General features: G+C 40.7%; 1 protein-coding gene across 1 annotated transcript in view; it reads right to left on the reverse strand.

Moving 5' to 3' along the window:
• Window positions 1-1,636: 1,636 nt before the first annotated feature.
• PRDM4 (PR/SET domain 4) overlaps window positions 1,637-17,762 on the reverse strand; it is a 37,401-nt gene continuing 21,275 nt past the window's right edge. The window contains exons 6-12 of the mRNA XM_049884273.1: window positions 16,923-17,072; window positions 15,887-16,005; window positions 12,572-12,657; window positions 11,431-11,558; window positions 10,477-10,791; window positions 8,811-8,979; window positions 1,637-3,121 (exon numbers count right to left, since the gene is read on the reverse strand). Of these exons, the coding sequence (XP_049740230.1) occupies window positions 2,842-3,121; window positions 8,811-8,979; window positions 10,477-10,791; window positions 11,431-11,558; window positions 12,572-12,657; window positions 15,887-16,005; window positions 16,923-17,072 (1,247 nt within the window). The 3' untranslated portion in view covers window positions 1,637-2,841. The remainder of the gene's footprint in view (window positions 3,122-8,810; window positions 8,980-10,476; window positions 10,792-11,430; window positions 11,559-12,571; window positions 12,658-15,886; window positions 16,006-16,922; window positions 17,073-17,762) is intronic.

Genomic DNA, 17,762 nt, shown 5'->3' on the forward strand with positions numbered 1-17,762 from the left:
AATCAAGATGCATTGATAATTATTAGTGATTGGGATGCAAAAGTTGGAAACAAAGAAGGATCTGTAGTTAGAAAATATGCCCTTGGTGACAGAAATGATGCCAGAAATCGCATGATATAATTTTTGCAAGACTAACAACTTATTTATTGCAAATATCTTTTTAATAAATATAAACAGTGACTATACACATGGACCTCACCGGATGGAAAACACTGGAATCAAATCAACTACATCTATGGAAAGAGACGATAGAAAAGCTCAGTATCAGTCAGAACAAGACCAGGGGCCAACTGCGGAATGGATCATCAATTGCTCACATGCAAGTTTAAGTTCAAGCTGAAGAAAATTCAAACAAGTCCATGACACCAAAATACGACCTTGAGTATACTGCACCTGAACTTGGAGACCATCTCAAAAATAGATTTGATGCGTTGAACACTAATGACCGAAGACCAGACGAGTTGCGGAATGGCATCAAGGACATCATATATGAAGAAAGCAAGAGGTCATTGAAAAGACAGGAAAGAAAGAAAAGACCAAAATGGACATCAGAAGAGACTCTGGAACTTGCTCTTCAATCACTTATACCCATTTTTTTTGGGGGGGGCGGGGGACAGAGGTGTACCCTGGGCTAACATGAAACTGAACAATGTTAGCTAACAGTATTACTATGTGTCAAGCATCGCGTAAAAACCATGCACATGGATTAAATCACTTAATAACCAAAGACCATTATGAAGTGGGAACTCTAATAGGTGCCCTCTATTTACAGCTAAGTAAATAGAGGCATAGAGAAGCTGTGTAACTTGATCAAGGTTACAAAACCATCACGTAGCTGAGACGAGAGAAAATTCTCAGGGCTCCAGAGCCCACACTCATAGCCTGCCTCTCATTGTGGTTATTTACCCAACAGACTGATACCAAGAGAGCAATAGATAAGGTTGCCTGCAACAGGCAGGGAAGGCTCAGCATAAAACCTTGTTGAAAGGGCAGTTCTTAATTTACTCGTCTTGTGAGAATGACTTAAAAACATGTCATTGTAGTCTGAGATGAAAAAAATGAGAAACACTTGTAAATAATAACAGCTACATTCTCACTGAAACTATTTCCCAGTTTCCTTTTTTTTTTTTGACATTAGGCTTAACTATCTTGGGCTGCATTTCAACCAGTGCAGGGAGATGAAGGAATTTAATCCAGCACGTGCTGCTGAAGTAAAGGGAAGAAGGTTCCAAGAGCAGTGGGTTCCTGGGAACAGAGCTGGCCTTTGGCAAAAGTCTGACCTGGAGCTGTCCCAGGTCTCTCAGAGCTGTCCTGACTGAGGCTTCATGACTCAGCTTCAGCTGCCACCCTAACCACCCCCAATGCCTCACTCCTGCTCAACTGTAGACGTGCCACAGTTCTTCACGGAGGCGGCAGAGAAAAGGCACTAGCTCAGGGAGGAAGAGGGCAGGAAAGGACAGCTGAAAACACAGGAGGCATGTTTGTCTGAGCTCTGTTAGATGCACAGACACAATAGAATATAATCTGAAAGCTGTAATACTTAGGGAATGCTTTTTCCCTTCTAACCTTACAAAAATTCAAATTGTACCTGATTTTCTACTAAAGACTCATTCAGCTTCTTTCACAAAACAAGATTACAAGAGGAATTCTATGTTTTAAAAAAGTTTTTATTTTAATCCTTCCTAAAGGAATACAGATTTGAATGAAATACATTCATTCCATAAATACATTAGCAGCAAAACCTTCCGGCAAAGTCCTCTCTACTACAACCCAAAGGTTGTGCCTTAGAGCGAGAGAGCACATTCTAGCAACCCTGTCAACGTAAGGATGTGTCAGCTTCTTGCTGAAAGCCAGGTATGCACGTGAGACAGAGACCAGGTAAATGGATAAATTAACTAGATTGCAACCCTGAAAACAGGCCAACGTGGTGACCATTAAGCCTTCTTTACCTTCCAGGTCATCTGGCATCCATCATGCTTAACCAGCGAGGTCCCCCACCCCAGGGATACCTGGGGGACATAAATTTGCAAATGCACCAATGCATTTAGAGTCATTTGTTGCTTTGAACGTGAGTGTCATTTCAACGGTGAATGGCGTCTTGATACATTTCACAGACTGAGCCAAATATGAACATTAGAACATTCCCTTCCTTCCCTTCCACGGGCTGAGGTACCACTTGTCAGGTGAGTTCACACATATTTGTCATCAGGAGATAATCCAGCATGCATTACTTTGGCTCTCTACAGCTCCAGTCTCCTTCATTTGAGTGGCTGGGAATTTACTGGAGACAGTGAGAGACATGTCTAAACCTAGAAAGATTTTTCAGTAACAATAACCAGGTGATTCACCTTAGCTTCCTGGCAAAGCTAGTTTCCTGGACAGTGGCCCAGGTGTCTCTCCTTTTCTTCTCTCCATCATTGCCTACTGCCTGGAAGCTCCTTTTTTATTTGCCTTCTAGGTGCCTACTGAAGATCTGGAAAACAAAATGTACCCCAAAACACCCAAGAGTGAGTTTTGGTGATTGGCATGAACCGTAAGCCAAGCTCAGTGGGCCAGGCGAGGTTAAGGCAGGTGCTGCACTTGTTGTCTGCAGTCGAAGTAAGAAGCTTACACTGCATGTTTTAACTGCTCTGGGATGCTTTCATTAGAACACTCTTCTATAAGTGCTTTATTCATTCCCATTCATCAGTCTATTTTGATGTTGGCTGAAAGGAAATCAGAAACCATTTTATATAAAAACCGTTGTAGTGGAGAACTGGTTATCTATGTTTTTCAATTTGCATCCAAAATAGTTTGCTGCTTTTTCTTCTATTTATGTACAGAGAGAGGCTTATCTGTTGACTACACAGCATTGCTAAGCCTACAGTCTTCTGCCCCCACAGAGTCAACTAATTCTTCCTCCTCTGAGTCATCCTCCTCTTCCTCTTCCTGTGCTGATGAGCTGGAGGTGGGCCCTTTGCAGGTTTTCAGGTGGCGGGTGAGATGGTATTTGGTTAGATAAGCCTTTGTACATTTTTCACAGACATAATCCCGTTTTCCTTCGTGAGAATTGAGATGCTTCTTTAAGTGATTCGTCCTCAAGAATAGCTTACCGCACTTGGGACACTTGATCTGGCGTTCTCTAAAGGAAACATAAGAAAGAACATTTGATTTGGGGGTATAACTTGGGGTATCACCACCTAGGTCAAGGAACAGAGCATTTCCTGCACCCCAGAAATCCCTTCCTCTTTGCCAAAAGCATCCACTAACTTGACTTCTATTGTAACAGTTTTCTTGATTTTCTTGGTAGTTTCACTATGGATGCATACCTTTAGGGCATTACTTTGCCTGTTCTGGAATCCTATGTAAATGGGATCATATTGTTATGTATTTCTTTTCTACCTGCCTTCATTCCATATGATGTCTGTAAAATTCATTCAAGTTGCTGGAGTTATTAGTAGTTTGTTTCCTTTCATTGCTGTACACTATTTATAAATATACCACAATTTACCTGTGGCACTGGACTTGTCTATTGCTCATGGATTTTGGGGTGGTTTCCAATGTTTTGCTACCACAGGCAAGGCTGCTATTGAACATTTCTAGACTTGTACGTTGGTCTGCACCTGTATGAGCTCCTCTAGGGTATATTCGCAGGAGCAGCGTATTTGGGTCAAGGATAGGCACACCTTCAACTTTACCAGATAAGGCAAACTATTTTCCAAGGTAGGTGTACCAATGTACATGTCTATCAGCAGCCATTCGAGAGTTTCTATCGCCCTACATTTTCGCCAACAATTAGAAGATAAAAGTTTGAAAATTTTTGCCAACTGGCCCGTACAAAATGGTATCTCACCATAGTTTTAATTTGTTATCTCCCTGATTGCTACTTTTATAAAATTGCCACGTTTCTTTCCCCTTTCTCAACCAGGGATGATTTCGTCCTCCTGGGGACATTCGGCAATGTCTGGAGCATTTTTGATTGTCAGAACTGGGGTCAGGGGAGGGATTATGGCATCTACCAGGTAGAGCCCAGAGATCCTACTAAGCAGACTATAATGCACAGGGCAGCCCTCACAACACAGAATTATCTGGCTCAAAATGTCAACAGTGTTAAGGTTTGAGTAATGCTGGCCTAGACGTTTTAGAGCTGAAAAGAACCTTGGAGGCCAGGAATTTTTTAACTTGTCTTTTTGAGCAGCTGAACCCTGTCTTAACTGAAGCCCAATATGTGGCCTTGAAATGCTCAAAGGAGTGGTAGGGTTGGGGTGGGCAGTGCTGAAGCCTGGCCTCTGTAGTTGCCATTCCAGTCACCCTCTCCTAGTGGGAGATGGCCCTGGTGAATTCTGTGGAACTCTTGGAGTTCTCTGGAGCAGTTTAAAGACCATCCACCTAAACAACCTTTGAATTTTGCAGATGGGAAATGTTACGTGCATGAAAACTAAGTAAGCTGCCCAAGGCCAAAACAAAGCCCATATGAGAAGTCTTACCTCTTCTCTTCTAGTCCAGTGGTTTTACATGCCCATTCAACACACGTTTACTGTGTGCCTAATTTAGTGAAATCTGCAAGACCCAGAAAATAAGGCAGTTCTGGAAATCTGCCAGAACTGCCTTACTTTCTGGGTCTAGCAAGTTTTCTGCCTTTGACAGGGCGCTGTCTTACCACTCTTCTATTGCTCGTTTTAGTGGAAAATATCTGAGTATTCCCTTCTTTGACAGGCTTCCTCCTTGCACAGGTTCTGGCTTTTGTGGGTTTCACTGTATGTTTCTAGGCGGAGGCAATACAGTGAAAAGGCCTTGAGACTGGGAGTATTTTTAATAAGTTCAAGAAGTAACAAGGGGTGGGCCGGTGTGGCTAAAGCAGAATCTGAAGAAAAAGTGGTATCAAGACTAGTGGGAGAGGTAGCCAAGTATCACCACCACATCATAAAGGAATTTCTAGGCCATGATAAGGTTTTAGGCTTTTAATCCAAGTTTGGTGGAAAGCCACTGAAGAATTGAGAGTGGAGACAGGCAGACTCCCACTTATATTTTAAACGGATCACTCTGGCCACTATGGATAGGATACAGTGTGTTTGTATGGAGCACCTGGGTTTGTGTATCTGTGCTGAGAAACGGGTGAGGAGAAATGAGAGCAGTAGCAGGAAAGTCAGCTGAGAGACTACTGACGCAGTCCATACAAGAGATGCTGGTGACTTAGACTAAGTGTTAGAAGAAAGAACGAAAGGCTGAGTTAAGGATAACACCAAGGTTTTTGGCCTAAGCCACCTGCGGTTAATGATGGTGCCATTTAATGAGCTGGTGAACCCTGGGGTAAAGTCATGCTTGTGGGTGTGATACTAAAAGCTGAGGTTTGGACATGTTAGGTCTGAGTTGCCTGGTGTCATCGATTGAATTAAACAAACTAAACAAAACAAAAAAACCAAACCCATTGCCGTCAAGTCAATTCTGACTCATAGCAACCCTATGGGACAGAGTAGAACTGCCCCATAGAGTTTCCAAGGAGCGCCTGGCAGATTCGAACTGCTGACCCTTTCGTCAGCAGCCGTAGCGCTCAGCTGCAATGCCACCAGGGTTTCCATAGATTGAATTATGTCCCCTAAAAAATGTGTGTTATTGGTTGCGCTGGGCCATGATTCCTGGTATTGCGTGATTTTCCTGTATGTTGTAAATCCTGCCTCTATGATGTTAATGAGGGAGGATAGGTGGCAGCTCTTTAGTGAGGCAGAACTCAACCAACAGGATTAGATTGTGACTTGAGGCAATCTCTTGAGATATAAAGACAGAAGCAAGCAGATAGACAGGGGACCTCATAGTACCAAGAGAGCAGAGCTGGAGTAGAGCGCGTCCTTTGGGCCCAAGGTCCCTATGTGAAGAAGCTCCTAGTCCAGGGGAACACTGATGAGAAGGCTGACAGAGACAGAAAGCTTTCCCCTGGAGCTGACACCCTGTATTTGGACTTTTGGCCCACTCTACTGTGAGAAAATAAACTCTTTGTTAAAGCCATCCACTTGTGCTATTTCTGTTATAGCAGCACTAGGTAACTAAGACACCTGGTGGACATCCAAAGCATCAGAGCAGTTAGACAACTGAGGCTGGAGATATAAATCATAAAGACGAATGTAAAGCCAGGCAACTGTGGAGTATATACTACTGCTAGGTACCTACCCTACAGAAGCTCATACATGTGTAGAACAACATACAGGTATAGGAGTAAGCGTCACTGCTCCTCCTCTCAGGTTTCTCTTTCCTAGAGCAAGGGCAAAGGCAGTTTCTGCCACAACTCTTATAATCTCAAGGGAACACTGTGGGAAAGAAACTCCTTGTAGATTTGGCTCTGGGGCTGCAGCTGTTTTCTTTTCTAAGATCATAAACAGAATCCCAATACTACTATAACCACTTTGAAATGCCCAAAAGTAAAAATATAAACATATGAAAATTTTGCTAATAATCTCCATAGGGAGCCTAAAGTCTCATTCAAAAATATATTGAGTAAACAGTGTTTCTTATATGAATGACTTACACCAGCTTTAAGTTTTAACAGTCCAAAAATTTCTTTCTCTCTCATGGGAGTTTGGCAAAGACACTTATTTTACTTTCTTATTCCGACAAAAAGTCTAGATGCAGATTTCTGGAGAGAACTAAATATTAGTGGTCAATACCTGATAGAGCCAACTCTAAACCCAAATGTAAAGAAACAGTTACATAACTAATCTCAAAATAATTTACCTCACGTTATGCTGTGAAGTGGTTACAAAAAAGCAAGTGCAAACTCAGGCATCTCTTGAAGGAATAAACAATCAAGGTCAAGGAAAATAATAACTCTACTTCACCATATATTGAACAAGAGTCAGTGACAGCACAATGGTTAAGCGCTCAGCTGCTAACCAAAGTGTCAGTGGTTGGAACCCACCAGCACCACCTGGGGAGATAAGACCTAGTAATGTGCTCCTGTAAAGATTACAGCCTAAGAAACCCTACGGGGCAGTTCTACTCTGTTCCATAGGGTTGCTAGGAGTTGGAATTGACTCAACAGCACACAACAACATATACTGAACAGATCATATCTGGAATACTACTTCTGAGTACCAAATTTGAAACCATGTGATATGAGGAAAAGTTACAGAAACTGTGAACATTTGGCCTGATGAAAAGGGGATTTGGTAGGAATGTGAGAGTGATCATAAATGAAAGATTGTCAATTTAAAGAAATATTAACTATATCATTCCAGAGGGCAGATATGGAATTAATGGAGAGAGGCTGAATTCAGCTTGATTCAAGCAAAATTTTCCTCTACACCAATTCCAGAAGAAACAATGGAACCATTTGCCAGAGATATTGTAGAAACCAGTCTTTCATTTGGACTAAATCAGTAGTTCTCACGCCTGGCTGGCAACCAGAGTAACTTGGGGAGCTTTTTAAAAGTATTAAGGCTGCAGCTCTAACCCTGACCAAATAAATCAGAATCCCTGGGGATCGGGCCCTATCACCATTTTTGTTTTTCATGTTCCTCAGGTGATTATAACAAACAGCTAGAATAGATGATCCTAGAGATTTCTTTCAGCTGTAATACTGTACAATTCTATGTAACCATTTGATAATTGGTTGTCTAGTCTTCTAAAATTTCACTGTAATAATAAAACTAATGAGGACTTTGTTTAAAAGGCCAATTTGGAGAGTTAGGAATGTGACTCCAGATTCTTTGGCTATTTTAGCGTTTCAGGAATTGTCATTAGGAATCAGCCAAGAGACCGACTATCAAAGCCAAGTGTTTATCCAAGCTCTGTAAGACTAGAAAGTTTCCAATATGGATTTCTAAAGAGAATCTCCACAATATAAGCCAGTAACAATGTATCCACCCTTTTCTAACACTTGCTAAAAGCTGAGGCCCACAAAATCTGCTCTCTTCTCTCTAGCTTGCCTACACTTGGAATTACACATGGAAAGATCCAAGAAATTCCTCATCAGTCTCTCAATACCTGCCTTCTCCTCCTCCAGTCATCCCGTCCTTCTGCAAGAGCAATCCCTATAAAACGGACACCTCACTATGACCTTCCTTTCCTTAGAATCCTTCAGTGGCTCCCCAGCATTTTCAGAATGAATTTCAATTTTCTTAGCAGGATGTAAGGCTCTTCACGATGTGGCTGCTGCCCCTTCATCACTCTCTCACAAGCACACTGCGTTCTAACTATAAAGAAACACTTGCATTCCATACTCCTCTTTGCATCTGTATTTCTACACATGCCATTCCTTCTGTGTGGAAGAGCATCCCCATTCCTTACCCTCCTTAGCCTCTCTGAATAATCCTAATCGACCTCTCTAAGGCTCAGCTCAAACAACCAGAAAATCTTTCCAGCATCACCTCAGGCTGGGTTAGGTGCCCTCTTCTGTGGTCTTTCAGCATCCAATGCTTACTCTAACAGCTGCAACACAGTATAATAAACATTTGGACTTTGAGCTCTTTAAACACAGGGATTGTGTCTTTCACCTCTGTATTTCCACTACCTCATGCAATCCTGGACACTGAGGAGGTCCTTAAAAGATATCTGTTAAATTAATAAATGAATGAGGCTGCTCTGAAAATAGGAATAAAAGCAGATCCAGAGAACAGAAGTGCAAAATAAGAAAAAGAGCAAACAAGCTAAACCTTCGGAGATAAAACTACGTTTTGTGGCCTTTGATTGGCTACAAGGAGCACAGGAAGCACCCACATGGTACCAGGGCAGGATGCAGACGATGACCGAGCACTGTCAAGCCCTCGAGGTGGCCAGCTTGGCCGCAGTCACCTCATGGCTTACCACCTGAGGGCCATCTCAACTGCAGGGTAACTTACTGTGTATGGATGAGCACGTGCTGCTTGAGGTCCTGCCTCCGCATAAACAGCTTGTCACAGTAATCACACTTGAGATTCTTCTCACCCGTGTGGATAACCATGTGGGACTCCAAGTGAGCCTTCTGGGTGAAAGACTTGTCACACAAAGTACATCTATAGTTCTTCTGACCTGCACATTAACCCAAGTTATCACACCATGAATAAAGCAATCACTAGCATTTTCAAGACTATAAAGCACACATGTGGGTATGTGGCGGTGGCAAGCTGTATTTTATAGTTTCTCTCTAACAAGTAACATGATCTCATAAGCCAGGGATGAAATCAACTTCTAACAACTCAAAGATAAGATCATTCTAAGTCAAGGGTCAACAAACCTTTTCTTACAGGCCAGATAGTATCTTAGGCTTTGTGGGCCAAACTGCCTCTGTTGCAACTACTCAGTTTTAATGCAAAGGCAGCCATAAACAATATGTAAACAAATGGGTGTGGCTGTGTTCCAATAAAACTCTATTTATAAAAACAGGTAATAGTTTGCTCAGCCCTGTAAATCTAAGTGAACCTAGTAAAAGTCAACACATACTGGCAATCAACCACCAGTAAAGTAGTCCACCTGAATGGATGACAAGAGATGATCTGGGAGTATCTTAGTTGCCCCCAAGCTCCTCAGGGGCAGAGACTACACCTTATTCTTCTTTATATCCCCAATGTCCAGCATGAAGCCTGCTACACAGTAAACACTCAACAAATTGAACTGATTCAAGTATGTAGGGTGTTTTTTTTAAGGAGGCTTGAATGGAAGATAAAACCATTCACATTTGCAAACATTCATTCATTCAACCTATGTTTACTGAGGGCCTAGTATGTGACAAGCACCATTCCAGATGCTGGAGGATGGAGTGATGAATAAGACAAAGTCCTTGCTCTATATTCTAGTGAAGGTGGACAGGCAATAAACATGCAAACAGATAAATATGTTAACTTCAGAATGTGGTAAGTGCTGTAATGAAAATAAATAAAATAGAGGAATAAGAGAAGGAATGACTAGAACAGGGGAGATCTTTAGAAAGGGAGACTAGAGAAGGTCTTTCTGAGAAGTTGACATTTGAGCTTAATTAACATTTGAACCCTTCTTTTGAAAATCTGGAGAACAAATAACCCAACAAGAATGCTAAAATGTCATCAATTACTTTGTCATTTGTATGAAAAAAGTGCTAAAAGAAAGGAGATGGTTTGCACGGAGTTTAGAAAATGGAAGCTCAAAACCCAAAATCTGGCAGCATTTACTGGAATGATATTCCAAGGGAAGAAGCTGATTATGGCTGGTGACCAAGGGTAGGCGCTACTGGGAGGCTCAGGCTGCTTCTACAGAATTCCCTTTGCTCCAAGCTCCAACACACTGTTCGACTTCCTGATCAGTAACTGCATTTTCCCAAGGACCTTCAGACTATAGTGAGGGTATCTCAGAAGGCGGGCATCTTAATTACACCTTCTGAAGAACCAGTTATTCCAAGGTTCTACCACCCACCGAGGTCCCCACCTGACAACCAGCTGGACTCATTCTGTGGCATCCTCGTCTCATTTCTACCTGCAGTACTTTATCTCTCAAAAGCCTTTTACTACCACAATTTCTGTTTGTTGCAAAAATTCCAGGTCCAATATAGCTTACCTGTATGTATCTTGAGGTGGGTCCGCAGGTTGCTGGGATCACTAAAAGCCTTACTACAGAAATCACACTTGTGGGGCTTCATGCCCATGTGACCCATAAAGTGGACATGAAGTTTGGAAGGAGAGATAAAAGCTTGGGGGCACATCGAGCACTTCCATTTCCTTTCTTTGCTGTGGCTTGGCCCATGGCTGCTACTGTGGCCCTGGCTAGGAAGATGGTTATGAATATGGCTGGTCAGATGGGCTTTGAACTCTGTATAGGAATTGCACTCCTTGCCACAATTACAGAGATGCACATCTGGGTGTTCAGGAACACCTTAAGAAGAAAAAGATGACTCAGTGTCTCCAGATACTTACATTTGAAAACTTTTTCTTAATATTAGTAATTGTTGTTTGCAATTCTCATTTTTATCAAAATTTCCAGCTTGCCCACTACCTGTAAAATTGAAATGTCTTCAATTCTCTATCACCAGAATCGAGAATAGTGCCAGGAGCACAGGAAGGACTCTGTAAATACTGAATTATAAGGCATTTTTCCTAGGCAAAACCCTTTAGATTCCGTAGCCCACAAACTCTTAAACATCACTTGTCATCATGATATAGTGAAAAGTGGAAACCTACGTAGGTTAAATAAATTCAAGGGGCTTTTCCTTTCCTTCAGGAACTTAAAACTCAGTGGTAAGGACTCAAAAAATAGCCTCAGGAACTTCAAATTACCCATATCAAAGTCCTAACATGGAAGTTCATTTCATAAGAGCACTGCTTGGTGACTAACATTTAGGTCATGCAGAACGTCGCAGACCGTCACACCTGCAACACAGGAGCGATCTCCTGCTTTTATATATGCAGAGAAGGCTGTGATTTTGCTTCATACGACATGCAAATCATTACCTGAAATTTATTTCTGGTGCTTTTACTACGCTAGATTCATGACAAACAACTCTTATTAGCTTACCAATCTGCTGAGCGTAATCCCGGCTATAATAAAAAAGCAGTTCGTTTTCAGGAGGGATATCTTGGGAGGTGCAAAAGTAGATTTTTCCATCATGGGGATAAGCCACCAAATTCTGCTCCTCCCGGTTCCTAAGTTATCACATTTAATAGATCAAGCATATTAATTTTGAAATGCATCCTAAACACATCATATCTCCTAAAAGAGTAACATCCTATCTGAAACCTTAGATATAACTATTTTCTCAGGATCACTTCTGTTACCCTATATATGCGGAGGGACTTGTACAGAAACAGAAGTCTGACTTCAGCACATCAGTTGGTTGCCCTTAATAGTCAGAAACAATAGTCTGTTACCAGAAGCAATATTAAGTAAATTATCTTTAAAAAAAAAAACAATTAAAAACGTTCACTATGACAAAGACATAGAGACAGACAGCTGAACGAGACTTAGCTCTAACAACAGCCTGAGAGATTGACTAATAGCCAATATAAACAGAAGGCATCCATTTATAAGTTCAGTGATGACGGTATCATTCCTTACTGTAAAGTTGAATAAATTGTTCTTAAAGAAAGGCAGTTTTTTGTGTTTTCATTTGCAATCAACATTAGTCAACCCCTATTGAAGTGACGAAATTGAAAAAGCCTTGTTGTTGTGTGTGCCATCAAGTTCGATTTCAACTCACAACAGCCTTATAGGATGCAGTACAACTGACCTGGAAGGTTTCCTAGGCTGTAATCTTTACAGAAAGTGCCCTGGTGGTGCAGTGGTTAAGCATTTGGCTGCTGAATGCTAACTGAAAGGTCAGTGATTCAAACACACCAGCTACTCCTCGGGGAAAGATGTGGCAGTCTACTTCCGTAAAGATTACAGCCTAGGGAATGTTATGGCGCAGTTCTACACTGTCCTATAGGGTCGCTATGAGTTGGAATTGACTCGCCAGCAATGGGTTTTGGGGTTGAAATAGTTACTGAAGCAGATCACCAGGTCTTTTCTCCTGCAAGGCAAAAAGCCTTAGGCCTTAAGTATTTCCAGGCATCAGCATGATTGTGGTCTTCTACTCTTTTTCCCTATTTTATACAAAGCTTCCTGTTGAAAAACATCTAAATGATAACTACTTTCCTTAGATCAAGACTACTCTTACCTGGCTTTGCGTACAAACATCATCCAGTTACATTCATTTTCGTCAGTTGTAATGATGCAGAACTCTAGAACACCATTGTGGTATATCTGCCAGAGAAGGCAAACACAGATGTCAAACAAACCGACAAGTGATAAACACTGCTACTAAATTTAATCTAGCAATCACCTCATTTATTTGGCAGTATGTATCACACTGGCTTATCAATGTGTAAATAAATATATGGTTGCCTTCTCAACATGGTTGTCATTTCACCTGTACCCCTATTTCCAGCAAAACAACACAGACCAGTAGAGTCCTACAGTTAGTGTAGTGACTTTTCACATTTTGGCTAGACTGGAAAAGAGAAAGGAGCATTCTACTTCTCTTCATCACCTATCACATGGTAGGCAATGAAAGGCCGATTGAATATTAAGAACAGAGGATCATCCCTTCTATTTATTTTTCCAACTGGACCTAACATTCTTCTGTGTTCTATTCTGGATACCAAAATTAACTCCCTAATACCACTGGCACCTTATCGTCCCAAGACCTACTTTCTCTTTGATTCAAGTATGCATGTATCATTCTCAATCCACTGACTAGATTCTATGTAAAGAAATTATAGGAATAGCGGTTTATGTCAAATCCTTACATTTCTAGACCCTTCCATTAGAAAATTCAAGTTGAAGGGGACGAAGATTAAAACAAGTCCACGACAGCCAAAATATGGCCTCAAGTATATCCCACCTGAATTTAGAGACCATCTCCAGAATAGATTGGATGCACTGAACACTAATGACTGAAGACTAGTCAAGTTGTGGGATGATATCAAAGACATTACACATCAAGAAAGCAAAAGGCCGTTGAAAAAAACAGTAAACAAAGAAAAGACCAGAGTGGATGTCAGAAGAGACTCTGAAACTTGCTCTTGAACGTAGAAAAGCTCAAGGGAAAGGAAGAAATGATGAAGTTAAAGAGGTGAGCAGAAGATCTCAAAGGGCAGCTTGAGAAGACAAAACAAAGTATTATAATGAAATGTGCAAAGATCTGGAGTTAGAAAACCAAAAGGGAGAAAAAAAATCACACTTGACATTTCTCAAGCTAAAAGAAGTAAAGAAAAAATTCAAGCCTCAAGTTGAAATTTTGAAAGGTTCTACCTTGGTGGCGTAGTGGTTAAGAGCTACAGCTGCTAACCAAAAGGTCAGCAGTTCAAATCCACCAGGTGCTCCTTGGAAACCCTTATGGGGCAGTTCTACTCTGTCCTATAGGATCCCTGTGAGTCAGAATCAACTTGACAGCAATGGGTTGTTTGTTTTACAGGCACAATATTTAACAACACAGGAAGTACCAAAAGAAGATGGAAGAAATACATGAAGTCACTATACCAAAAAGAATTGGTCAATGTTCAACCATTTCAGGAGGTAGCATATGATCAAGAACCGATGGTATTGAAGGAAGATGTCCAAGATGCACTAAAGGCATTGGTGAAAAATAAGTCTCCAGGAATTGAAGGAATACCCATTGAGATGCTTCAACAAACAGATGCAGCATTGGAGATGCTCGCTCATCTGTGACAAGAAATTTGGAAGACAGCTACCTGGCCAACCAACTGGAAAAGATCCATATTTGTGCTCATTCCAAGGAAGGGTGATCCAACAGAATGTGGAAATTATCAAACAATGTCACTGATAGCACACACAAGTAAAATTTTGCTGAAGATAATTCAAAGATGGTTGCAACAGTACATAGATAGGAAACTGTCAGAAATTCAAGCTATTCAGAAGAAGATGTGGAATGAGGGATATCATTGCTGATGTCAGATGGGTCTCAGCTGAAAGCAGAGAATACCAGAGAGATGTTTACCCGTGTTTTATTGACTATGCTAAGGCATTGGACTGTGTGGATCATAACAAATTGTGGATACCATTAAGAAGAATGGGAATTCCAGAACACTTAATCATGCTCGTGAGGAACCTGTACACAGACCAAAAGACAGTTGTTCGAACTGAACAGGGGACTACTGCGTGGTTTAAAATCAGAAAAGGTGTGCATCAGAGTTGTACAGTTTCACCATACTTATTCAACCTGCATGCTGAGCAAATAATCTGAGAAGCTGGACTACATGAAGAATGGGGCATCAGGACTGGAGGAAGACTCATTAACAACTTGCAATATGCAGATGACACAACCTTGCTTGCTCAAAGTGAAGAGATCTTGAAGCACTACTGATGAAAATCAAAGACTACAGCCTTCGGTATGGATTACACATCAACATAAAGAAACCAAAAATCCTCACGACTGAACCAATCACAACATTATGATAAATGGAGAAAAGACTGAAGTCGTCATGGATTTCATTTTACTTGGCTCCACAATCAATGCCTATGGAAGCTGCAGACAAGAAATCAAACGACATATTGCATTGGGCAAATCTGCTGCAAAAGGCCTCTTTAAAGTGTTGAAAAGCAAAGATGTCACTTTGAGGACGAAGGTGTGTCTGCTCAAGGCATGGTATTTTCAACTGCCTCACATGCATGCAAATGCTGTACAATGAATAAGGCAGGCTGAAGAAGAACTGACGCCTTTGAATTGTGGTGTCAGACAAGAATATCAAATATACCGTGGACGGCCAGAAGAATGAACAATTCGTCTTGGAAGAAGTATAGCCAGAACACTCCTTAGAAGCGAGGATGGGGAGGCTTCATCTCACATGCTTTGGACATGTTATCAGGAGGAACCAGTCTCTGGAGAGGGACATCATCCTTGGTAAGGTAGAGGGTCAGTGAAAAAAAGGAAGACCCTCAAAGAGATGGATTGACACAGTGACTGCAACAATGGGTTCAAACATAGCAATGATTGTAAGGATGGTGCAGGAACAGGCAGTATTTCTTTCTGTTGTATATATATGGTCACCATGAGCCAGAACTGACTCAATGGTACCTAACAACAACAACCATTAGAAAACCAGAGAGAGAATCCTAAAACTGTTTCCCAAGCTAAATATTTGAGGAATGGTTCAATTCATTACAAAAAAAGGCTCTCATATAAACAAAGTTCACAGCCTTGGCTTCCACAAGTAATTAAAATGCAGAATCACTGGGTTATCTCACAAAATGGAGATGAAAACGGTTTGTCCTCTACATCCAATAACCAGTGTTTCACTGTGTATTATAACTTGCCCACCAAGAATAATAGTAAGGATGCAGTATGATATAAATGGCTGATGGCTGAATGGTACTATATGAGTCCTAAATAATTCTGACTTATACTTTACTTTTAACTACATCATCATAATAAAAACAGCCAAAGTCACAGTAAAGTTTCATAAACACTGACCTTCCAGATATGGTTAACTGCCTTGTCTGTCCAATCTGCTACTTCCATGGAGTGACTCTGCTGACCAATTAAAGGCCCGAAGCAAGTCCGCACAGGAATGGTTTCTCCTGTCCATACACCTATCAGTGGAAGGACATTAAACACACAGTCAATGGTTTACTCAACCAACAGGATATAGAAGAAAGAGGTGCTTAACTCATGCAAAGAATTCTATTTTCAGTGAACCTAAGAACAAGTGATATTCCAGCACTCCAAGAGCTGATTAAGTCTTAGGTGTCCTATGCTGTAAATATGTAAAATGTGATGAACAGATTAAGTGGGGTTCAGAAGAAATGCAGAGTAAGAAGCAATATCAATATCCCTACACTGGAGAGAACATTATTTTGTTATAAAAATATAAAGCAATTACTACAAAATAAATCAAACTTCTAAAACCTTTTGTGCTTAAACCACTACTCTGTATTATCTAAGCTGTTTAGTGCTTTCAAATGACTCATGCCTAAGCAACAGCTGAAAGAAAAATGAACCTAGTTTCATATTTCCAAAGAATTGAAACAGTAATTCAGAAGCCATACTGAATTTAAATAGGGGTAAGTGTACTTCGGCAGTCTAAATTCCTTACTCCTTTTTCCTAAAAGGTGTTAGGCAATTTACAAACATTCAATCTCACTATCTCTTGTGATTAAAAATCATCAGTGGTGCATTTTCCATGTTTCAATAAAAGAAACTTAAGCTTCAAGGAGTGTTTTACCATGATAATGGTTAGAGCACGGTTCTGCTTCAAAGATTCAGGCCAGTATTCTCTCCTCTATTCACTTCTGATTCTAAGAAAGGGGAGGCTTCCCAATAAAGTTTTCAACTTGATTTATTGCCATCATCACCGGATAATACAAATATTCCCTAAAAGGATAAATCTTAAACGATAATTTTTTTTCATCAACTACATAAGCACAAAATTACACACATCCACTTTTAAAACTCTACCCTACAAAGGAAGAAGAAATTTGGTGGGGTTTTACAATTCTAAGGTTCTTACCAACTTCAGCTCCCACAATTGACTGGCGGAGAACAAGCTGCTTTGGCAGAGAAAGCCTTGCTCTGCTCTCTATTGGAGTGTCAGGAACAAAAGTCACTGGTCCATGATCGGGGCAGTCTGAGGGATAGGCTCTGTCACAGAGAGTACACCCTGTGGAAAGGAAATGTGAGAGACACAAATGGGTTTATAGCAAGCTGGGTAAATTACCACCTGTTTTTTAAATTTAAATGCTCATCACTAATCAGTAAAAAGCAAAGCTCTGATAGAAATACTCCGACCAAAGAACCACTTTCTTACGCTAAAAATATATATATCCAATCATCCCTCTCTGACTTCAACAAAATCTGATTTTTTTTTTTTTTTTTTTTTTTTTGCTTCAACAGAGTAAGTTTCTTGTTCAGTGCAAAAAGGGAGACTGATCAAAAAACAATGGTACATCTTCAGTTAAGTACATTTTTTCTTACAATAACTAGACAAGTAATACCTTTAGATATGATGCCTTAAAGTCCAAAAGGCTGAAATTCTAATGAGCTGTAACGGGAAAAAAAAAAAAAATTTTTTTTTTTTTTTTTAACAGGAAGCTGAGTTGAAATGCTGTTAGTCACGCAGAGTCAAAACACAGAGGACATTACAGGATAACAGAGTCAGAGCCAGCTGCACCGCTGTCACCTTCTGCTCCACTTTAAACAACCGGTTCACCAGGTTTTAATGACAGGTTCTTAAGACAAAAAAAATCTGCAACGTGCTCTTTTGGAGGGCAGGTGGAATTACATTCTTGCAGACATACAAACCAAAAAACCCAATCCCGTTGCCGTCGAGTCAATTCTGATTCAGAGAGAC

This window comes from Elephas maximus, chromosome 4, assembly GCF_024166365.1.
Source record: "Elephas maximus indicus isolate mEleMax1 chromosome 4, mEleMax1 primary haplotype, whole genome shotgun sequence".
Lineage (NCBI taxonomy): Eukaryota > Metazoa > Chordata > Mammalia > Proboscidea > Elephantidae > Elephas > Elephas maximus.